The sequence below is a fragment of the Meriones unguiculatus genome (assembly GCF_030254825.1).
Source record: "Meriones unguiculatus strain TT.TT164.6M chromosome 13 unlocalized genomic scaffold, Bangor_MerUng_6.1 Chr13_unordered_Scaffold_44, whole genome shotgun sequence".
Classification (NCBI taxonomy): domain Eukaryota; kingdom Metazoa; phylum Chordata; class Mammalia; order Rodentia; family Muridae; genus Meriones; species Meriones unguiculatus.
The window spans coordinates 826,731-852,797 of NW_026843651.1; the positions used below are offsets into that span (position 1 = coordinate 826,731).

At 36.5% G+C, this 26,067-nt stretch overlaps 1 protein-coding gene across 1 annotated transcript; it reads right to left on the reverse strand.

Moving 5' to 3' along the window:
• Window positions 1-1,638: 1,638 nt before the first annotated feature.
• On the reverse strand, window positions 1,639-19,936 carry LOC132651254 (vomeronasal type-2 receptor 116-like; the record flags this gene model as incomplete). Its single annotated transcript, XM_060376495.1, has 5 exons — window positions 1,639-2,525; window positions 10,955-11,078; window positions 12,733-12,960; window positions 17,595-18,439; window positions 19,675-19,936. Coding segments are annotated over 5 exons (2,346 nt in total), but the record flags the coding sequence as incomplete, so codon positions are not given.
• Between the last annotated feature and the right edge of the window lie 6,131 nt (window positions 19,937-26,067).

The window sequence follows — 26,067 nt, forward strand, 5'->3', positions numbered from 1 at the left end:
TTCTTCCCTCCAAACCTTCCCACATACCTCCCCTGCTTCTCTCTTAAATCCATGGTATTTTTTTTTTCGTTAATTGCTATTATACTCTTAACATTAATTGCTCAGTTTAGTAATGTGACTTCCATGGATGTTTTCAGGGCTGATTGTTTGGTGTTGGATAACTGAGTGTATGCTCTTTCTTGGGAAGAATATTCATCCCACTCTCTGCCTTTATCAGTTTCCTGTAATTTTTGCATACGACTGAGGCCAATGGTTTCTTTCTGGAGCACGTTCACATGTCTTATATTTTTCAACTTCCAGTCCATGTTTATGCAGGTATATTGGTAAGTCTTTTTTTTTTCTTTATTTCTTATATTTGGTAAGTCTTATGGCTGTGGCTTCTGGTGTTATTAGGAGATACACTACCAAAACCTACTGTGATCCTCTGCCTCATATATGTTTTTCATCACCTGTGCTGCATGATCTCTGAGCCTTAGATCTGGGAACTGTTTTGTAGATATGTGTGAGTGTTCTCCAGAATTCTGCCTTATGATTGGTTGTGCTTTTCAGTTATGGTTGTTTGTGTAAAGAAAAGCTTCTTTCATCAGTCATGAAGTGACGAAACTTTACTTATCTGTGAACTTTACTTATCTGTGTGCATTATTAAAAATATTTAGGGTGCGATGTTTATATTCATGAATGGACTTACATGTATTATAGGGATTTTATGTAGATAATTCAGAGAATGGTTGCTTAAAACTCACAAATATTTACTGTTATTTCACTGACTTCCTTCTTTTATATAGTTATCCATCTTCATATTTAGAGTTCCTCCCCCACATTATCCCAGTCAGATCAATTATACCCTGCCATTGTATGTTTTCTTGTTCTACAGTTATTCTGTGGTGAATACTCACATCTGAACATTTGGAGCTAGATGCCCCAGAGTATAGAATGGGAGATATTTGTCTTCGGAATATGGTTACCTTAATTATAATTTTTTCTGACATATATTTATGTGTGATATTTTTCTTATCGATTTATCATGTTAAAGATATTTATGAGTTTCTATTTCTTACCTATTGTGAATAGAATAATAATGAACATGACTGAGCAAGTATTTCTAAATGGGATAGCTAGTTATTTTTACATATGTAAAGGAAAAGAGAACAGGGTCATGCTGTAGATTTATTTATATCTTTTGCAAAATTCTCTATACTGATATCTGGAATGGCTCAAACTGTTTAAAAGTCCGTCCTCTTAGCAGAGATTGATTTTTTTGCCTGTTATAAAGAGAATCTCAAATGCCACCCAATGCCCTGTTATACTCCCCAAAACAAGAAAGAGAAGAACTAATTAGTTCTTGTACTCCTTATCTCAGTTACTGTCGTGTAATTACATTTGGAATATTTATATTGTTTATGAATTGAATTCATAAGTAACATGCATAACATACTAAAATTTTAGCAGCAGCTTCTCTTCTGAAATAAAATGTCTGTGATTGTGAGACAAAGTGAGGGGCTCTTCTTTTTGTTTAAATATACATTTCAGAAAAAGTTTCTGAAGAGTAGGTAAATACTTTATTTTTAGTATACTAATGAGTTTTATTAGAGAAACCAATACATCAAAATGATCAGTTTTTGTATGCTATTTTTTGTTTTTCAAACATCTCAATGAGTTTTTATCAGGTTTTAAGAGAATAATGTAGCACTTTGGGAAAAAGATGCACCCCAACAGCCCTGCACTGGAAGCCAAGATGGAGAAGACCTCCACAGCCACCATGGCTTTGCCCTTGGTGCTCAGGTAGACTGGGATGAAGGTGACCCAGACACTGCAAAACACCAGCATACTAAATGTCAGGAACTTGGCCTCATTGAATGTGTCAGGCAGGTTCCTCACCAAAAAAGCCACAGTGAAGCTGCCTAAAGCCAGGGTTCCTAAATAGGCCAGCACACAGTAGAAAGCAGTAACTGAGCCCTTGTTGCATAAAATGATGATATGATCATATTCAGAGTGTGCATCTCTGTCAGTATAGGGAGGTGAGGTTCCCAGCCAGACTCCAGAGAGAACGAGTTGGATCAGGACACAGATCGGGATGACAGCATTATAGATGCCTGAGACAAACAACCTTCTCATTTTTCTTCCTGGTTTCATGACTCTAAAGGCCAGGATTACAGTTATAGTTTTTGACAAAACAGTGGAAGTAGCCAAGGTGAAGACAAGTGCAAATGTTATCTGTTGAAGTATGCAGGAGGTTGTGTTTGGGCGGCCAATGAAGAGAAAGGAGCAGAGGAAGCAGAGTAGGATGGAGATGAGCAGTATGTAGCTGAGAGTCCGGTTATTGGCCTTAACAATGGCTGATTCTCGGTGTTTGAGAAAGATCCCCAGAACTGCAATTGTGCTGACAGAGAAGCAAAGAGCTGTGCATGCCAGAGCTATGCCCAGAGGATCCTCAAATGAAAGGAAGGTCACTGCCTTGGGCAGGCACTGGTTTCTTTCAGGGTTTGGGTACTCTTGAATTGGGCAAGGGATGCACTCCTGCTGATCTGTGTGGAGAAATTGGATCAGTATTTCACCTTATACTAGTACATATTCATTGTACATTTAATTCATTAAACTGCTTTCCAATGATGTGTGTAACATGTTGTATTCTGCTTCCTGTTATTGCCAAGGACATAAACTCTCTATAATTCACATTTCTACTTTTTATCTTGTTTAATTAAAAATAAGTTTTCTGCTCAACAACTTATCACTGTTTCTCTAGAGTAGTGAAACCTATTTTACTCATATTCAGATAAATTAATACTGTCAAGTAAGCCTTCAAATTCTTTCATACTTTCAGTTTCTAAGTATGTGTACATTGTATTTTGATGACATCAATGTATAAAAATGAACTTCCTTGTTTCCATCATCATGGGTTCTTTTCATTTTACTTCTTACTCACTGTTTCAGTGGTTATTTCTTAATCTGACTCCTATAATTTTTCTAAGGTAACATGATGATAAGTTAGGTCCCATTTCCATGAACTATGGAACAGTTCTGATTTGGTGGTAAATATACAACCCTTGCATCAACAAACACCAGCTATAAGCTCAGACCAATTATTACTGATCTCAGCTGTGAACGTTGGAAATAAATTTCTATAGTCTTTGACATCCTTTGACTCAGGACAGGACTCTTTCTCTTTCATTATTAATTCCAGAATAATCCTGGGAATTGTTCTAATTTACACTCTTGTTCTTCCAGTAATATTTTGAAGACTAAAAAAATAACCTACATGACATAAATACCATAAATCTATAAAAATGTTAAATCAGAAAGGGAGAATGACACAGCCATTTTCATTGAAATTTCTGAGAGTCATGAAGCACAGTTCCTTGGTGCTATTCCAGCAAAGCTGTGCAGATTGTTACAATCATTGTTCTTCCGTCTCTAACTTCTGGTTTTTGTTGGATACAATCATTGTTCTTCTATCTCTAACTTCTGGTTTTTGTTGGGTTTTTTTTTGTGTGTGTGTGTGTGTTGCATTACTGTGGACTTTCTTCACTATGATTTAATTTCTGTTTTTTTCTACAGGAAAATTATGTCTAAGTCTTTTTAAAATTAGGCATTTTTAAATTAATTGTACTTTATTCACTTTGTAGCTTGGCTGTAGCTCCCTTGCTCATTCCCTCCACACCTTCCCACCCTCATTTCCTTCCATTCCCCTCTCCAAGTGTGCTGATAGTGATGTCCTCCCCTTCCCTCTGACCATAGCCTATCTGGTCTCATCAGGACTGGCTGCATTGTAAGGAGAACAGGGACTGTCTCTGACATAACCTCAGTGGCTGGCTCTTGGATCACCTCCCCTGAGTGGGGAGCAGCCTTACCAGGCCATAGAGGAAGACAATGCAGCTAGTCCTGATGATACCAGAGTCTTATGAAAATACTAAACTTAACTTTATCTGTCCACTGTTTGCAAAACTTCTTTATGCCCTGGAGATTATTAAGCAGAGGTAGCCATATAGGGAGATGAAGCCATTATTTCAGGAGTTTTCTTGGAGTATGTGCCCCTAAATAGTATATTGGTGCAGGGTAAACAAAGGCAATATGGGAACCCTGAGAGGCCTGGAGATTCAGGTATTGATTTAAGATGCATTTATTATAGGCTTAGACCTCCTGGAAAATGTAGCTTAAAGATTGAATATCAAGGAGGGTATACTCCTCATGGAATGAAACCCAGTAAATAAGATAGATTGACTTAAATAAACATTTTTCTACATTGTAGCATAGATGATGATACATATAGTAAAAGGAGCTATTTGTTTGTATTTGCTACGCATAAAAAGATCAGTTAAAATATTTTCTGTTTCTCTGGACTGCACTCATACTGTAAACAATTCCAACCTAAAAGCAGGCTTTTACATATTAAATGTGTTTTCTTTGAAGGAGACATTCTTTAGATTCCTTAAAGTACAGTTATAGGGCTAATAATGATAATCAAATATGTTCTGTATGTTCTTTTAAAATTGTAACTTATCTTTTATCCCTGTATAATGAAAAAAATCAAACACCCATTCTGTACCACTTGTATAATCATTAATCTGTGTTTGTACTGTGAAACTTCTATAAAGAAACAAGAGCCTTGTCAGCAATAAGTCAGAGCCAATAAAACGTCTAAATTTTAGGAGTCAGCTTCTATATTCCCCTAACCACCTCAGCTGACTAATTCCCTGTCCTCGCTGACCCCTGATCTGCTCTCTGGAGCACCCTGTAGACAAACACCTCTCCTTTCAATGCTTAGGATTGCCCCACAGAAAGGCTCCTGGAACAAGCTCACAGAGAATGAACTGCCAACAATAGAGCATGCATGGGACAGATCTGGGCTCCCCGCACATAAAGACTAAGTTGTGCAGCTTGGTCTTTATGGGAACACCTAACAGCAAAACTAAAGCTGCCTTTTGTAGCCTCAATAACAGAAGTTGTAATAACCTTATTGCAACTTTAAATGCCAAGGCTGGTTGATATCCATGGGAGACTTCTATATGCTTTTTGAAAAGAATGGTAGAAGGGGCATATTGGGTTGGGAGGTGAGGTGAGATAGAGGGTCTGGGAGGAGAGGTGTGAACAGAAGCTTGATAGTACACCAACAAATTAATAATATAATAGAAAGAAATAATAACATTGTAATAGAAATGAATGAAACAGAAACAAAGAAAACAATACATAGAATTAAGCAAAGGAAGAGCTGGCTCTTTCTGAAGATAAACAAAATTGACTGACCCATAGCTCAAGTAAATTAAAGAAAAAAATAGAGTACTCAAATTAACAGAATCAAAATTTACAGAAAAACATTACTACAGAAACCAATAAAATTCAGAATATTCTAAGGAAATATTTTTAAAACATACTATATTCCAGTAAGCTTAAAAATGTACATGAGATGGATAAGAAATATTTTTAAGACATACTATATTCCAGTAAGATTAAAAATATACATGAGATGGATAAGTTTTAGATTTGCCCAAGCAATCATTATTCAAAGATAAATTTGAAAAAAAAATCACAACCCAAATAGACCTGAACAGACCCATGAGGAAATTCAAAAGGTCACAAAAGGCTCCCACCAAAAGAGAAAAGAAGGATGAAAGATCAAGAAATGGAAAATTTAGTATGGTGGAGACCACTGTGCCCCATATCTGAGGGGCAGAGATTGAGATAATCTGAGACCAGTGTATGGACAGGTGGTTAGATCCAGAGCATCAAGTTTGCTGCTTCCTGATCTGGACAGGTCATCCAGGGAATTGAGTTGATCTGATCTAGGCCCCCTGTGGCCATCTCATGGATCCAGGAGTAGTAAATTTTGGACCACCTGCCCCTTCACATATTCCAGTGAGTTTGGATCCCCATATTTAGGGACTCTGTGCTCTAGCAGCCAGATTTCAGATCCCTCCTGCTCCCTGTGTGCCAGCTTCATGATTACTGGGAGAGCATCCCACCCACCAAGCCACTGTACTTCTAGTCACCACATGGAGAGCAGGTGAATAATAGAATTTCAGAAATCCCAGATCCAAGAAGACAGATCTCAGAGGAATCTGAGTACAGGGAACACAGTTTGGGGCAGGCCTGTAAGTGGCAGCACAGATTTATTCTGAGGAATCCCAGGGATGCCACCTGGGGCACCTGCACCTTGATAATAATGAATAACAGTACCTGCACCCCAAAATTCAGGGTTCCAGTGCATGCACACCCCTGTCCTTCAATTCACCAGCCTCTACACGTTTACACTGCCCTGTACCTTGCCCTTCAAGATGCTGTCATCTGAACCATCAGCACCCATTGAGCCACTGTACATTTGACATCTTCCTGAATACTACTCTAAACTCCAAAGACAGGAGGATCCAGTCTTTGTTGCAGTTTCCAGGAAAAAAAAAAAAACAGGTAAGGCTACAGACCAGATGGCTAAAGGCCAGCATAGAAACACAGTCAACAAAAACTGAGACATCCTGACTCCACCAGAACCCACCCCCAAGAGCAATGGATATTCTAATAAAGCTGAAACACAGGAAAACAACATTAAATCTATGTTTATGCAGTTATTAGAGACATATAAAGAGGAAAAGAACAAATATCTCACAGAAATACAAATAAAGACAAGGCAAACAAAGGGTTCCAGTGCATGCACACCCCTCTCCTTCAATTCACCAGCCCCTACATGTTTATGTGTCCGTACACTGCCTTGTGCCTTCCCCTTCAAGATGCTGTCATTCTTTGTATCTTAAGATGGACCCATTCTTGAGCCACTGCACATTTCACATCTTCCTGAATACTGCTCTAAACTCCAAAGACAGGAGGATCCAGTCTTTGATGCAGTTTCCAGTAAGAAACAGGTAAAGCTACAGACAAACAGATGGCTAAAGGCCAACAGAGAAACACAGTCAACAAAACCTGGGACATCCTGGCTCCATCAAACCCCCCTCCCCTGAGAGCAATGGATATTCTACTACAGCTGAAACACAGGAAAGGGACATTAAATCTATGTTTATGCGGTTATTAGAGACATATAAAGAGGAAAAGAAAAAAAAAATGTGTCACAGAAATACAAGGAAAGACAAGGCGAACAGAGAGGCCATCATAGACAAGAAACCACAGTTAAACAGGTGAAGTGAATTATTAAAATCTTGGAAAGAGGCAGGGAGGAGATGAGGGAGGGAGGGTAAGATTGGGGAGGGAAGGAGGGATACAGCTGGGATACAGAATTAACAAAATGTAACTAATGAGAAAAATAAAATAAAATAATATTCAATTCTTGAAAATGGAATTTGAATAAATAAGGAAACACACAGAAAACCCTGGAGATGGACTACGTAGAGAACAAATCAAGTACCACAGAGATAAGCATGACCCACAAAATATAAGAAATGGAGGAGAGAATCTCAGGCATTGAAGATACAATTGAAGAAACTGATCTATCTCTTAAAGAAAACATAACAATTAGAAAAGTTCAAGGACTCCTTGAAAATGTGAAACACAAAAACAATAGGAATAGACTAAATAGATTATTCCAGACTCCAAGGTGCAGAATATATTTTTAATAAAATCAGAAGAAGATTTCTCCAACCTAAAGAAAGAGATAACCTTAAACATCCAAGAGGCTTACAGTACACCAAATAGAGTAGAGCAGAAAAGAAAATCCTTTTGCCATAAAATAATCAAAACAATAAATCTACATAATGAAGAATAAAATATCAAAAGCAGCAAAGGAAAAAGATCAAGTGACATAGAAAGGCAGACCTATCAGAATCACACCAGACTTTCCAACAGAGATTATGAAACCCAGAAGGGCCTGGGAGAATGTCATGTAGATGCAAAGAATTCACACATGCCAAAGCAGACTACTGTACTAAGCAAAACTTACAATCAACACAGATGGAGGAAACAAGATATTCCATGACAAATCTAAATTAAAACAATGTCTATGCACTCTCACTGACTGTAAGAAACTACTAGAAGGAAAACTCCAACCAATTGAGATCAACTACAACCACAAAACACATGATATAGATAACACCAGAAAAAAATCAAAAGAAAACAAGCACACAAACAAACTATCTGCAATAAAACCACAATAAAAGGAACTGAAATTCATTGATGACTAGTATCTCACAACATCAATGGAGTCAGTAATCCAATAAAAATACACATGCTAACAGAATAGTTATGGAAACAAGATCCAACATTCTGCTGCATACAATAAACACACTTCAGCCCCAAAGATAGACACTACCTTAGAGCAAAGTGCTAGAAAAAGGTTTTCCAATCAAATGGACCCAAGGAGCAGGACGATCTTAATACCTAATAAAACAGTCTTCCAACCAAAATTAATCAAAAGAGAAGTGAAGGATACGTTGTTCTCATTATAGAAAAATCCATGAGGACAACAATATCTTGAATAACTATGCGCAGAATAGTAGGGCACCTGCATTTGTAAAAGAAACATTATTAAAGGTTCAATCACACATCAGTCCCAACATCAGTAATAATGGTAAACGTCCACACCTCACTCTCATCAAGTGACAGATCATTGTCACAGAAGCTAAACAGTGAAATAATGAAGCTTACATAGGTCATGAATCAAATACCTAATAGAAGTCCTCAGAAATTTTCACCCAGACACAAATATGCCTTTTTCTCCGCAAATCAAGGAACTATTTCCAAAATTGAACATATGTTCAGGCACAAAGCAAGTCTTAACAGATACAATAAGACTGAAATAATCCCTTGGATCCAATTATACCACCACGTTCTAAATCTGGACCTCAACAATGACAGAAAGAACAAAATGCCTACACATACAAATGGAACCTGAACAACTCAATAACAGGTGTCATTGAAGAAATAAAGTAATTAAAGATTTTCTAGCATTCAATGAAAATTAAGGCACAACATGCCCAACTTACGGGACACAATGAAAGCAGTGCTAAGAGGAAAATTCATACCACTAAGTGCCTTTGTATACGAATTTGAGGCATTTTATACAAACAATCTAATGATACAACTGAAAGACCTAAAACAAGAAAAGAAAAAAAAAGATGTACACAGAGCCAAAAGGAGTAGACTTCTGGAAATAATCAAATTCAGTGCTGAAATCAACATACTAGAAATGAAATGATTCAAAGAATCAACAAAACCAAGAGCTGGTTCTTTGAGAATATCAACCAGAGAGACAAACTCTTAGCCAAACTAACTAAAAGGCAGAAAGACACTATCCATATGAACAAAATAAAAAACAAAAAGGGTGATAGGACAGAAACTAAGGAAATCAGAGAAATCATTAGGTTTTACTTCAAAAGCTTATACACCACAGAAATTTATTATCTATATAAAATGGACAACTTTCTTGATAGATTCCACTACCAAAGTTACATCAAGATCAGGTAAATAAAATGTCCTATCTTCCCTAAGAAAATAGAGGAAGTCATCAAAAGTCCCCATCCAAAAAGGCCCAGGGCCAGATGGTTTCAGCACAGAATTCTACCAGACCTTCAAAGAAGAGTAAACACCAATACTCTTCAAACTATCCCACAAAAAAGAAACAGAAGCAACATTGACACTTTAATTCTATGAGGCCACAGTTATGTCACAGTCAAGACCGAAGAAAGACATGAACTTCAGACCAATTTCTGTCATGAACACTGACACAAAAATACTCAGTAAAATACTCACAAACCAAATACAAGAACACATAAAAGATATCATCCACCCCTATCACATAGGCTTTATTCCAGGCATGCAGGAGTGGTTCAGTATATAGAATTCCATCAATTTCATCTACCACATAAACAAAGAACAACATGATCATTTCTATTAGAAGCCAAAAATCCAATGCATGTTCATATATAAAATTTTGGAGAGATCAAGGACACAAAGCACATACCTAAACATAGTAAAGTAAATATACAGAAACCCTATAGCCAACATTAACCTAAACAGAGAGAAACTCAAATCAATCCCACTGAAATCAGGGACAAGGCAAAACTGCCTGCTCTCTTCATATCTTTGTAATATAGGAATTGAAGTCATGTGTCATTCTGCATGGAATTTGACCCATAGTAGCATTAGGTCTTTGAATATAAAGAATATTTAATTAATTTTTCAACATTTTATCATTTGCTATAATAGATAAAAATCCTGTTTGTATTATGGTTGTCAAAGGATTGGCCTATTTAAATATAATAAATAGTAGGTTCTCATCATTATATTGATGTATTTCCCTTCTGACTTTTTAATTTTTTCATAAAAATTTTCATTTTAAAAATGATATAATTACCTCTCTATGCCTCTTCTTTTTCATTGCTCTAAACCTTCTGCCTGACCCAACTTATATTTATTCTCTCTCAAGTACATGGGCTCTTTTGTCATTAAATGTGTTTGTGTATTTGTATATAAAAATGCAACCTGCTCATTCCATATGATATTACTTATATATGTTATCACACAGTTGACCACAACCCTAAAAGGCAGCCATATTTTCATTCACAAAGACTTGCTTTTTCTATTGTTGATACTTAAAAATGACAAGTGAGTTGTAAATGCAGTTCAGTTTCATGTGCATTCAGAAACAGAAATATACTTTTCCTGGAGTTATTTTGAGGCAGGAATCATTAGGTTTGCTAATCACAGAAATACAAATCAAACCTGGACAAGAGGAGATCTCACATTTAATGGGGAACTCATAGCATGGAACACTGCAAGAACTGAGATGGCCATTCCACATATCAAAAGGCAGTTTTTTAAAAGTAGGGTGCATATGACACAACACCATGAGAATTGACACTCTAAATTCGCACATTGTGTGGCTTCAGCAATGATTAATTGATTTGGGGATGAGTGTTAGAGACATATGGAACAGCACTACATTATGACACCAAGGTCACTTCTTAACTTTCCCCATCTTCATTCCCAAGCAGTTTGAGTAAAAGTATTATTTTTCTACCTGTCTGGTTGGAAATGTGCTGATCTGGACAAAATGCACAAGAAAAACAGCAGACTGGTCTTTCTTTTTGTAGAACTTTCCAGAATCCTGGACCACAGCTCTGTGTACATACAGATTGAGGCGTCTGAAGGCAGCACAGAAAAACTGATCATGATATTGAACATCAGTTTAAAATAGTTTAGGCTAAATACATGTAACCTATAGAAATTGTATTTGTTTATGAAGAACTCTGAGGATTTAATGTGGGAATATAGAATGGAGATTTAAACTTACCACACTTTCCAATACTAAATGTTCAACATCCCTTTTTGGTGACCAAACTATGACTCACTACTGTGCCTATTCTGTGTGAAATGTGTAGGACATCAAGATATTCTCTTCTGTGAGGCAGTAAGCCAGAACTCATTTTATTGTATGAATTTTGGGACAGTTGGATTTTAAGATAAGAATCCATTCATACTTGCCTCCAAGCACACTTGCTTCTACCTTTATATTTCAGTCCTGTAGTAATTCCCATGCACTCTGATTCGGCTGCAAAAGGAAGTTTAATTTTCTCATGAAAATGGTTTTGCCATTGGTGAATTATAATCTGTTACTGTGACTTTTACCCTTGACTCCCAATGCTAGGGATTGTTCTTTGCCTTTCTTTTCAAACGTTAGTGTAGTTATCAAATGGGATTTTCACCAGTTGTATTCTTAGATAATCACATAACTAATAAAATTCTAATGCAATTTTAGTTTGTTATATGTTAGAAATTTTGTAGGACAGGAAATATTTCTTGGACTTCTTTTCTGCCTTGGTTTGGATTCTGATTCTTTCTAATATGTACATAATAACAGTAATGTGTTTCTGGATAACTGGATCAGCTGTTAAGAGTGCATACAGCTCTTGCACTGAAATATGAATTCAGTTCCTGACACACATTTTGGGCAGCTCATATACATTGTTTACAGAAATGTCTTGTGTCCAAATCCATAATTTATTGTTTATGTTAGCTCACAACCTTGTGGAATTATTGATATGCTTGAACATGAGTTGTGTGAATGGAAGAATGTTTGAGCATCAGCTAGCCTGTATAATTAACATATGTGAAAATTTCATAAGTTTGTGTGCATGTGTATGTTTACATATAGAAACACTCATACATACCACTATATAACCATGAGCTCTCAATTATTCATTCACTGCATAATGAACAAACACAAACATTCAAATTCAATTCATCTAATTCTTGCTAAGGAATTAACTGACCTTATGTGTGCATTTGTATGTGTATTTATGTATATATACATATATGTAATTCTGAAATATTGGTTCATTTCTGATTTAAAGTCACAAAACAGAACTAAAGAGATGTTTTAGTATTTAACATGCTTGCCACATAAGCAGGAAAATGTGAATTTGATCATGATGAAAGGATGGAAGACAAGCTGGGTGCAGAAAAATGAGCCTGTAATCCAAACTTTATGATCATGAAGACAGAGTGAGAACCTAGGAAATGCTGGCCACTGAGTTCAGCAAAATCATAAAGTAAGGGTTTCACACAGATAAAAATAAAGTTGACAGTAACTGAAGAAGATAACCACAGTTTACTGTGGACTTAAGAAGCACATGTACTCGTGTGCATGAACACCCACACACAAGCTCACAGTCACAATAGAGCTAAGAATTAAAATCTCACAATTATTTTAAAAGTTCAAAGAATCATTACACAATCATTTTTTATCATTCTTTACAAATAATTCCCTTCATATTAAATACTGAAAAATTTCCAGACCTGTTTGTAGTTGCTTGGCCATTGAATCAGAACTTCATTGATGAAAAAGCCTTGATCTTGTGCACTCTTGAAGACAAACTCTCCCACTTTAAGTAATAGTGCATTTCGAAAACTATATGCAATAAAGTTTTGTATGTCATACATTTCCCTAATATTCTTGTTCTCATCAAAGCTTATTTCATCTCCAGCAGCATTTCTAAATTTAATTTTCCTCAGAAATGGATGAAGCTGAAGAGAGACATCATATGACATGAGTGGCCCACACAGATTACTGGCTGACTTTAAAGAGAATTTCATTTTCCCTCTCTCTAACATGGCTTTCTTTTTGAAAGTGCTTAGTTTGTTTATTTGTCTTCCCAGGTTTTTAGTGAGATTAAAATTATTTACGATAGAAATAATGCAAGAGCTACTGAACACAAGATAGATGAGATACAAGATAGTATAGTGTGTAGCATGTCCTTAGTTGAAAAAAGGTCCTCTGTCTTTCTCTAGGACCAGAAAATAATATTTCCATTTAGAAGATGTAGATTTGAAGAGGATCCAAAATGGTGACACCCAGTGTATATGGTTACTAAGGATTCGACTATAGCGACTTCACAGCAAGTGAGAGGTTGTGCTGTGGACTCGAAAATGCCAGTGTCTATGCTTCACAACTGTACAGAAGATACTAGAAGGAAAACCCCAACCAAAGGAAGTAAACAACACCCAGAGAAACACAGAAAATAAATAACACCGCTGCTGCAAAACCAGAACAGAAACACAAAAACTTGCTGCAATCTTAAAAATCAAAATAACAGGCACTAGCAATCATTAATCATTAGTATCACTCAACATCTATGGACACAGTTCCTCAATAATAATAATAAAAAAAAACAGAGACTAACACAGTGGATGCATAGACAGGACTTATCAATCTGCTGCATACAAAAAAATCTTAAAAACAAAGGAGGACATTACCTCAGAGTGAAGGGATGGAAATAGGTTTTTTAAGGAAACTGACCCAAGATGCAAGTTGAAAGAAGCCATCCTAATATCTAATAAAATGAACTTTTAACTGAATGTATTCAAAACAGATATGAGAGGACACATATCATAGCAAAAGGATACATATGATAGAAAAAATCCACCAAAATGATGTCTCAATTTTGAATATTTTGCTCCAAATACAAGGGCACCTGCATTTGTAAAAGTAACAAAGAAGCTTAAATTATACACTAATACAGCCACAGTAATAGAGGGAGACTTCAAAACCCCACACTCACCAAAGGACAGGTCATGAAGACAGAAAATAGAGAAACAAACTAACATATGCACAGATCAAGGAGATTTAACAGACATCTACAGAATTTTTACCCAGACAAAAAGAATATACCTTCTTTTCAGCAACTTACACAACCTTCTCCAAAATTGCCCATTGACTTGGACAGAGAGTGATCCTCAAAAAGTACAATAAAGTTGAAATAACCTTTTTATCTTATCAGACCACCATGGATTAAAGCTAGATATCAATAACAATGGAAACAAAAGAAAACAAAAAAAAAAAAAAAAAAAAAAAAACCTCATGGAAACTGAGTGACTACAGAGTCAGGGGAGAAATAAATTAAAGATTTTCAAGAATTCAATGAAAATGAAGGGTAAACATGACTAAACTTCTGGGACACAATGAAAACAGTGCTAAGGAGAAGTTCCATAACATTAAGTGCCTTCCTAAAAGGAATTCAGGAATTCTCATAGTAGCAACTTAAAAACACCTGTAAAATCTCTAGAACAGACAGAAGTAAACACACCCAAGATGAGTTGACAGCAGGAAATAATCAAACTCATAGATGAAATCAGTATCATAGTAAAAACCAAGAGCTATTTCTTTTGAGAATGTCATCAAGATAGACATACCTCTAGACAAACTAACATAAAGTCAGAGAGACTGTATCCAAATAAACAAAAGCAGAAATGAAAAGGGGGAATAACTCCAAAGAATCATTAGATGTTATTTCAAAAGACTGAATTCCACAAGTTTCAAAAATCTAAAGAAAATGGAAAATTTTCCTGATAGGTTTCACTTACCAAAGTTAAATCAAGATCAGGTAAGCAGGTTAAAGAGTCCTATAACCCCTAAGAAAATAGAAGCAGTCATCAGAAGTCTACCAAACAAAAAAATATCCCAGAACCAGATGGTTTTAGCATGGAATTCTACCAGACTTTCAAAGAGGAGCTCACACCAATACTTCAAAAACTATTGTACAAAATGAAACAGAAGGAACATTGCCAAACTCAGTCCTATGAATCCACAGTCACATTGGTACCTAAACCACACAAGGACCCAACAAAGAAAGAAAAGCTCAAATCCATTTCCCTTATGGACTTTAATGCAAAAATACTCAGTAATATACTGGTAAAACCAGTCCAAGACCACATCAAATACATCATCCACTATGATCAAGTAAGCATCATCGAAGGGATGCAGGGATGGTTCAACATATTTAAATCCATTACTGTAATTCACTGAAAGAAAAAAAATTAAATAAACATGTTCATCTCTTTAGATGCAAAAAAAGCCTTTGATAAAATTGTACACCACTTCATGATAAAAGCCCTGTGAAGATCAGGGATTCAAGGCACTACATAAACATAATAACAGTAATATACAATAATCCGATAACCAAAATCAAATTAAATGGGGAGAAACTCAAAGCAATTACACTAAAGTCACAGAAAAGTACAAAGCTGCCCACTCTCTTCATAGCTTTTCAGTGTAGTACTTTAAGTTCTAGCTAGAGCAATAAGACAACTACAAAACATAAGGGTCCAAATTGGAAAGGAAGAAGTCAAAATATCCCTATTCACAGATGATACACTAGTATATATAAGTGACCCAAAACATTTTACCAGAGATGTTCTACAGTAGGCAAACCCCTTCACCCCTTCAGTAAATTGGCTGTTATAAAATTAACTTATAAAATCAGTAGTCCACTCGACTATAAATGATAAATGGGCTTATAAAAATTAGGAAAACAATATATCACAATAACCAGAAATAATATATTATATCTTGGTGTAACTACCCAAGTAAGAGAAAGACCTCTATGACAAGAACTTCACATCTCTGAAAAAAGAAACTGAAAAAAATATCAGAAGATGGAAACATCACCCATGCTCATGGATTGATCAAATTAACATAGTAAAAATGATAATCTTACAAAAAGCAATATACAGATTCAATGCAATTACTATCAAAATACCAACACAATTCTTCACAGACGTTGAAAGAACAATTCTAAACTTCATATGGAACACACACACACAGACACACACACACACAAAACAAAATAGCTAAAATTTTATGTATAATAAAAGAACTTCTGGAGGTATCTCCATCCCTGACTTCAAGTTGTACTACAGAGCAATAGTAATAAAATCTTATGGGACAAAATGAAAGCAGTGCTAAGAGGAAGGTCATAGTAAAGAATCAATGAGACCCAGAGCTGGTTCTTTGAGAAAATCAACAAGATAGACAAACCCTTAGGCAAATTAAATAAAAGGCAGAGAGAAATCATCCAAATTAGCAAAATCAGAAACTATAAAGGGGACATAACCAGATACTGAGAAAATCCAAACAATCATACAAAAGCCTGTATGCCACAAAATTTGAAAATCTAAACGAAATGGACAATTTTCTTGATAGATTCCATTTACCAATATTAAATCAAGATTGGGCAAATATATTAAATAGTCCTATATGCCCCAAGGAAAAAGAAGCAATGTCAAAAGTATCCCTTACAAAAAAGCTTAGGGCCAGAGGGCTTCAGTGCAGAATTTTACAGACCTTAAAAAAAGATAACTCCAAAGCAAATGCTTAGCCTGATGGCCAACTGACGGGCAGAGTGAATGGAATTTTACGTAAGAAGTGGGAAATAGTAAGAGCTGGAAAGGACAGGAACTCCACAAGGAGAGCAACAGAACAAGAAAATTTGAACACAGGGAACTTCCTAGAGACTCATACTCCAACCAAGGACTATTCATGGAGATAACCTAGAACCCTGACAATGCAGCCACTTCTGATGAGAACTGATAGACTAAGATCAGAAAGAAGGAGAGGAGGACCTCCCCTATCAGTGGACTTGGGGAGGGGCATGCATGCAGAAAAGGGGGAGAGAGGGTGGGACCGGGAGGGGAGGATGGAAGGGCTTATGGGGGGATACAAAATGAATAAAGTGTAATTAATAAAAGTTAAATAAAAAATAAAAAAAAACTAACTCCAATTCTCTTCAAACTATTCCACAAAACAGAAGAAGAATGAACATTACCAAACTAATTCTATGAGGCCACAGTCACCTTGATACCTAAACCTCATGAAGACCCAAAAACAACAAAAAAGACTTTAGACCTATCTCTCTTATGAACATTGATGGAAAAATACTCTATAAAATACTTGCAAACCGAAACCCAGAATACATAAAAGATATCATCCACCATGACCACGTAGGCTTCATCCTAGGCATGCAGGTTCAATATACAGAAATCCCTCATTGTAATCAATCATATAAACAAACTGAAGGAGAAAAAAAAACGCATGATCATCTCTTTAGATGCCAAAAAAGCATCTGACAAAATCCAGTACCCATTCATGTTTAACTAAGTCTTGGAGGCATCAGGGATACAAGTCACATCCCTAAACATAGTAAAGACAATATACAGCAAGCCTATAGCCAACATGGAACTAAATGGAGAAAAACTTAAACCCTTTTCCATTTTAACTTATACTTTTAATTATAAGATGAAAATGTTCTATTGGCTTGACCCCAGTAAATTACTTACTAATAACGTAAGATTCTAAGCTTCCCCTGCTTATGAGTGAGGCTTACCTGCCATGGTAGAAGCCAGTCTGTGTTTCTGTCTTCTTTAGATCCCATTTCAGTTTTGCTCAATAGCATTTTATGTAGAGCATAGGCCACTGCATACACTGCGTTCCATATGGAATAGCTGGGCTCAGAAATAGTTATCATATCGTTTATTTTATCCTTAGTCTTTAGGGAAATATTCACTGGACAGTGTTTATGATTTCCACACCGGGAAGCAGGAGGTGAACAATTAAAATTATCAATCCAGAATTTAGAGACGTAAACATCTCCTGGGTAATGGGAGGGTGTAAGGGCCTCAAGAAAGTGCTTGAAACCAGGGATAGTTCTCTTTTTTAAAAATGAGAAGCTTCCACTGAATAGGTTTATCAAAACATGCTTTTCACTTGTTATAGTCTCTAAATATGTCGAGTGTGGCTTTGCAAAGATCCACACCTTCCTTCTGGTTACAAAGATATTATGAATGTCTACACAGAAGAACAGCAAGTCATCTATTTCACCATAGAATAAATTCACATTTACTCGTGTATGTTGTTTCAAGTTCTGCAAACCATAACCATATTTTACGTTTTCATTAAAATTATCTAGGAGTTTTTCTGTAAAGGCCACACAGATATCTTCTGATACCATCTTTACTTTCAGGTCAGAGAGGAACTCCTTTCCTCTCTGATCATCAGACACAATGAGCCCCACCCACTTCCAGCCAAAGCGGAGCAATAAAGAGATCAGCCCTTGGGCTAGACCTCTGTCTTTAGTAGACATCTGATAAAGGGATGGGGATGTATCTTTGTCACTAAGCACGGAATCAAATGGTCCATATGTGACCTGAAGAAGCAAAGAAAAAAGTGATTCTGAGTTTCAGGCATGTGGAATCATCACCCTGAGTGAGGAAGTGAATTCATAATTCAAATATGAGGGTTAAAGGACTGAATATTGTTAAGGAGATTGTCTTCCGTGAGATTAGCTTGTCCCTAAATTATGTGGTGGAATACAGTCTTTTACAAATACCATAGGCTCCAAAGTTATTAAGGTGTCTGAAGCAGCCAGTAAGTTGTTCACTGGCTTTGAAAGGCAAGATAGCTCTCTCTTGTTGCAGTAACAATGCAAAAGAGTATCTGATGTAGAGAAAACTGCAGAAAGCATTAACAGGTACTTTCTAGTCACCATATTTCTAAGAACCTTCATCTTTAGAAAAGCAAACACAGAAAGAGACTAACACAGTTTTTAGAGATTCAGTTTCTTATGTTAAAATGTTTCAAGTTGTGATGACCTGGGGCCTCATTGCCAGGGTTTACTCTATCATCCCTCTAGATAGAGTTGATAGAGATAAAACTCAGACAGATGTAAATAATTGTCTTTTATTTTTTATTACTTTAGGTTAAAACACATTTATGAATTGTTTAACTGAGTGATAACAATGAGAGTTACCATGTGGGTTTTTTTAATCTTGATTATTGCTGACCCTTGTGCTCACCAAGTATGTTCTCTGTTTGTATTAATGACTGCTGATAGATGCATTTCTTAACTGTAGCCTCACAAGAGTCAATTGTATGATACAGCTAAGTGGTTGGTCTCTGTAGGTGCTATTCTGGGATCTACTTTCCTGAATGAGATCATTAATTCCTTGAAAGTTTTACATCGGTGATGGCATTAAACATTGTTCCAAACTTAGTTACATGTCCTGGACTTTCTTTTTCCATATGTGAGGTATTGACAACTGTAGGAATTTTGAGATGTTTATATGCTAGATTGGGTAGTTAGGTATCTTTGCTGTAGAATTTGACTTATGATCAAATACAGACTGAGTATCTGCAGTAAATAATCCATTGTTTGGAGATAGAATCATGGATACTACTAAGTGAACTTAGAAATTCCCAGAATTTCCTTTCCAGGCTTTTCACCACACTCTGTCATCTGTTAAGTATTGCTATATCAAAATAATTCATTCACTGCTATTTGAAATCTGCCTACACTAAACATAATCCACTTCTCTTTTTTCTTTTGTTTGTTCTGTTATTGTTTTTCATTAGTTTCTTTGTTTTGGTCAGGTCTGAGATGTGATTGTGCTTAAAAGTATGTTTCTAACTTACTTGTGGGACATTGTAGAGCTCTGACAGTGTTGCAATTGCAGCAGAAAATTCCGGCTTGTTTCCTGAAAGAATTCCTAGAGCTTTGTGTCGAGTGTTGCACTTGTAGTTAGGAATATAATCACTCCTTCCAGACAGCCACATCAGAGGGCCCTCCAAAGTTTTTTTGTTAGAATTAAAGGCATTGTAGATGTGGGGACCCAAAGTTATATTGGGAAGCAGGTTTGAGTCCTTATTAATCTCTTCAATGGCAAAGTATAAGGTCAGCAAATATTGATAGTTTTTCCAATTGTATCTAAACCAGAGGAACAGAATGATTGGTATTATCAGTACACTTTTCTCAAAAAGTCTTTTATCAAATACAGGAACCTAGAGGTCCTAGCCTTTAACTTTTCTTGTGACATGTAAATCTTGTGTGAATAAGCCCATGACAACCCAGGAACATCATCGAACAGCTCCTAAACTCTCAGAAGTTTAACTGTTTCTAATGTTTTTTGGTGTAAAGTGTGTGCATAAAATATCACTTGTTTGTATCCTATGAGTACTGAATATATAGGTGCTTATGGTGTTTCGGCTCATGCAAGCACAGCATTATGGAAGGGTCACTAACATTTTCACTACGGATATAAGTAAGAGCTTCATGTCCATGTATATGGTAATTATTCTATTTCATACTCACTTGCAAAAGTTCTAACAAGTTTATATGTGCTCTTAGTGTTAAAGTGTCTCTTTGTGGTATATAGATGGACCACTTTGAATAAAAGCTAGCATCAGTTCTCAGTACCCAGAGGGTGGCCTTGGGAACATGTTTAGCTGCAGTTCATAAGAGCCCTTCTGGCATCTTTGGGTACCAGGCACACCTGTGGTATTCACACATAAATAAGAAGGTGAGTTCTCAAGTACATGTAATAAGAATAAATAAGCATGTGCATATAGGATTCTTGGGTTTGAAAAATGATATGTTATGACTAGTTGCTGCTCTTGTGGAGGACCCTGAAAACAGTAGCCAGTTTTAGGATACAATAGTGTATAACCCCATTTCTAGGGGATCACTGGCCTCTGAAGAGACCATGCACACAAGTGGGACACACACAAACATGTAGGCAAAACACTCATAAACATAATGTAAAAAATTAATAAATCTTTACAAAAATTCAAAAAGTAGTAAAAAAAAGTAGTAAAGGAAAGGTGTTTCTCTAAGCTTGCAGATTAAATAAATGAGTTGAGTTTCCTGGGTAAGGCAGGGGGAAAAAGTAAGTTAAAGTAGCATATAAAAGAGAGGAAAACCTCCAAGTACATTAAGACAGTACAAAAGTGCTCACAATGGGAGAAAGTGGAACTTTGTTGCAGGTAGGTGAGTTAAACTGTGTCACACATAGCCTTCAGTGCTTGGGGATGGGTCCTCAGAAACTTGTTTCAAAACCTGTGGTAGATAAGAGTCTGGGTGACTCTTACAGAGGCAGCTTAACAGAAATCATTAGCCTGAAGTCCACTGGGTTCTACTGAAGGAAGGATTCTGCCTTCTGACTTGCCATCACCAGGAAGAAATTCCATTTGGTTGTACTACATTAATCTGGGCTCTGTGGCTGAATGCTCTGTTAAGAGAGAATCTATTGTGTAAAAGCAGGCAATTAGCAACAACCGAGAGAAAGAGAATTTGTCTTCCTTATGGATTATCCCATACTAAATATTGAATTGTAGGAATGTATACATGTATCAATGAGAACTCCTGGAAAGAGCTGTGTCTGCAAAGATTGGCTATTAAAACCTCATTGATGTTGAGAGATTGCAATGTTGTAGTTTGAGAGGCTCATTACTATAGTGTGGGCTACCTGCAACACCCTGAGTAGCCAATTCTTGGACACCTCTGTGGTTAAGATTATATCTATATATATATTTTTAGTTGAAAATATTTTTTAATTTAATTTTTTCTTATCAGTTACATTTTATTAACTCTGTATCCCAGCCGTGTCCCGATCCCTCATTCCCTCCCAGTCCCTCCCTCCCTCCCTCATCTCCATCATGCCCCTTTCCAAGTCCACTGATGGGGGGACCTCCTCCCCATGCATCTGATCCTGTTTTATCAGGTATCTTCAGGACTGGCTGCAAAGCCCTCCTCTGTGGCCTAACAGGTCTGCTCCTCCCTTTGGGGGTGGGGAGGCCAAAGAGCCAGTCATTGAGTTCCTGTTAGAAATAGTCCTTGTTTCCTCACTTTGGGAAACCAATTGGTTACTGATCTGCCACAGGCTACATCTGAGTGGAGGTTCTAGGTTATATCCATACATGGTCCTTGGTTGAATGTCAGTCTCAGAAAAGACCCTGTGCCCAGATATATTTGGTCCTTGTGGAGCTCCTATCCTTTCCCCATCACACTAACTCCCCTTCTTTCTTATGATTCCCTGTACTCTGCCAAAGGTTTGGTCATAAGTCTTTGCTTTGAAAACACTGCTAGTTAGAGTCTTTCAGATGCGCTCAGTAGACTCCTGTCATACGTTCAATGCACATCCCAATTGTCTTTCTAAATGAGGATTGATCATCTTACCCCATGTCCACTCTCTTGATTATCTTTTTAGGTGTATAGATTTCATTATGTTTATCATATCTTATAGGTCTATATAAGTGAGTATATACCATGTTTGTCTTTCTCCTTCTGGGATATTTCACTCAGAATGATCTTTTCTAGATCATGAAATTTGCAGGCAAATGAAATTTATATCTATATCTATATCTGTATCTGTATCTGTATCTGTATCTGTATCTGTATCTGTATCTATATCTATATATATCTCCTATAGCGGATGAATAAAATCATTTTAGAATGTAGTAACCCAGCACACTAACAGCTTTTGCCAATCAAAAAGACAAGAATGACATCACATAGTCATCTTGGGCCTTTATGATAACTTGCCCCATTTTGCTGCTAATGTCCTCTCTGAGGAATCCAGTGCTATATTGGATATATAGTTTTCTTTATTTATTCTGTTACTATGAAAATTCATGAAGCTGCTTCCACATTGTATCATGGAAGTTGGGATAACCTAAATTGTGTTCACAGACTCTCAAATTTATAGAAGAAATTCCATCTTTTTTTCCATTTGAGCTGAGGGCTTATGTTTTTCCAATCACATAAAAGCAATAGTAAAAACTAAAGAATCAATTTAGTTGGTTATATCTGTATACTTATTCATTTATATTTGTGTGACAGGGACACCACAAGAAAATCACCAGGGCCAATCAACCAGTGCCCAGAGGGTCCTAAGGAGTCTGTTGCACCCACCAAGGACAATGCATGGTCTCAACCTAGCTCCTATACCTATAAGTAGCTGATGTGCTGATTAGGCTTCATGCTGGCCTGCCAGTTAGTGGAGTGGACATAGACTATATTTTATGTTTGTTGGTCACTTTACCCTGATGGAACTGACATAACTGACCACAGGGGAGTAACACAAACTCAGTCATAATAACACTACAGGGGCTGGGGTGTGTAGATAGGGGGCAGAAGAGTGGAAGAGGATATATATGGGAGAGAGAGTAGGATTGGGAGGAGAAGAGGGTGGGACCTATGACCAAGATGTAAATTGAATTAATAAAAAATATTCAAGTGAAAAATATTGCAATAAGTTAGATGCTCCCCCTCAAAGCTCTCAGAGAGTTCTGTTGAGTATGGATTTAAGGAATGTAATGAAAACCATGTCTCTGCCAGACATCTTTAGTTGGTAGCTATGACAGGCAAAAAAATGGCCTTTCCTTTGATCATATTTCGACTGTGATAATGATGACAACTGAACCATGAATTGCCACATGCTTCACCCAACAATAAATCCCTGCCCAGCATTTGGACATTGTTGAGTTAAATGCTCTACTGTGCCTGGGAAAGGTAGGGTACTTTTCCAAGTTCCTTCTCCATAAAAAAATATCTCAGGCCTCACAATTCTGATGTTTGGTGAGTCATGATGTCTTGTGTGGCAGCTGAAGACAATGTTGTTTTGTGTAGCATCCAAGGACTGTCAACCTCTGCTCCCTACAAAGTCTTTGAAAATACCATGGAGGATCCCAGACTGGGGTCCCAGGTATCCAGTAAGTCTCTGTCATTTTGACTGATATAGAGGCCATTTGGATTTTACTTCATGCTCAAATTTACCCCTCTCAGATCTCTTGTCATATTTTCAGCAGGTTGTCACTATAGATGTTTATCAGAGGTTATGAACCTTTAGGCAGCTCCTCTGAACAAGGTTGTACCTGCATGTTCAGTCCATATCATGCATGAAAGGCAGACCTTGTTCTTTTCTACAGATATCTAGATTCCCTGCTGAAGAAGACATTACCTTGCTGGATTCACAATGAAAAATCTAATCTCACAAAATTAGATTTAAATGAGGTTCAAACTGAAGCTACTAACACTTAACAGTTTACATTGTATGGTTCTTTCACTTAAAAGAACTTGCTTGTCAATCATTTCTCCCAGATATCAAACAAATCTGTCTCCTGGTAAATGCATGGATGGGGGAATCAAACACTTTAAAGTTGATGGAAATTTTGAATGTCTAAAAAAGGGATTTAAGATTTATAAAGGCAAGTTGTAAATGTCTGAAAAAGTTGTTTAAAGTATGTGAAAATGAGACTTAAAGAGTTTAAAATTTCAGAGTTTTAAAATATTAATCAGTGGAGTTCTGATATACTGTGGAAACCACCAGGTGAAAGCACTGGCTAGTTTTCTCATAGTTACAGGATCAAAGTTTTTAATGTCCTTTCATTCCTGCTGAAGATATACTTCAATGCTTCTCATTGTGCTGAAATCTTATCTGTAATTACATATTCACAGAGAAGAAAGGCTGTTCATTTTTTTAGCCCAGAACCATCCTTTATTTGGTGTCCAAGCTTATCTGTAAAGCATCAGTCTACTCCAACTGTTTATAGACACTTGTTACCTGCTTTTCTTACAGTGAAAATTTCAGTGTAGATTATAGAATGTGGTCATGTTAATATATTCAGAACTTGTATAACATTGTGTAAACTTTAAACAACTCTGATTTAAACTTCAAGGAGTTGAGACTTGATCCACCTATCACAGGTCAAACAGAATCTAGATTAAGACCAGTCAATTAACAATTCAGTCTTTTCTGTCTTTTATCTATCTCTGAGGATAGGCTCTTTACTTCCTTGTATGTTGTGGTTTCTTCTCTCTCTGGCTGAAGTGAGCTACTGAACTATGCTTTCTCTATCTTGTGAAAGCATTCCTAAGTGTTCTTTACTTCCACACACACACAAAAAAATAGGAATCCTAGTGTGTGTGCATGCACGTTTTTTTTTCCTATACAAATACTCCATAACTATACAACTACCAGGAACAGAGGCTTGTATGTTTATTTCCTGCTCAGAGAGGAAATATGTACTGAAGTTTCAAGAAGGTACTTTTCTGCAAAAGACCACCTAATCCCAAAATTGATGTTAAAATGAACACATGTACCAATTATAGCATCACCTGAAAAACAGGAATTTGAAAAAGCCTAATGAGTCCTCCACAGTATCAAATAACCAATGACCGAACTCAGACTTTCTCAGAGAGATAAAGTGGCAGATGAATACTTCAGAAAGTAAAGAGATGAACAACAGAAAAGAAGACAGAACCAAGCAATGACTTCAACTGGGCTTTGAGGCAAGAATCAGCAGTCTCCACCAGAACTTGGATAAGGGATAGAATAAACAGTTGTACACAGTGAGGACTGAGTACCATAAAAGACAAACAATAAGACAAAATTGAGATTGTGAAGGAGGAGAAAGACAGATAAAAAGGTTGCAAATGAAAATCATAAAACCTCTAATGAAATCAGAGAACATTGGGATTCCAGCAGAGCTAACTAAGCAGAGAACAGAATATGGGCATCAATTACATGAATTTCAGAACACTCCATTACAATATCAGTGATAAATAAATAAGTTATAAGTATGACCACAGTATCTAAACTCTGAGATACTTTAAAGATACTAAAGCCAGAACACGTGAAACCGGAGATTCTATGATTTGTACTGAGCACATAAGGATATTCAAGTTCACTTTAACAGAAACTCTCCAAGTCTCTGGAAACAGATACTCAAACATAAGACATTTAGATGGCCAAATAAACCTGAGAAGAATGGAAACTTATCTTGACATATTAGAGTCAGTGTGTTAAAAATTTGTAAGTATCACCATGGAATCACACCATGGAGCAGACACAAAAAATTGTTCTTTTTTTCTATCCCTGATTTCTTTCTGACTGAAAAAATAACAGAGAGAAGTGGAAATGTTTGCAGAGGCACAATGAAGCATAAAAAAATGTGAAACTGTTTTTTACATTGTTCTTTATCTAGTTCATTATTCTCATTGGAATTACATGTGTTTAGCAGGTCTT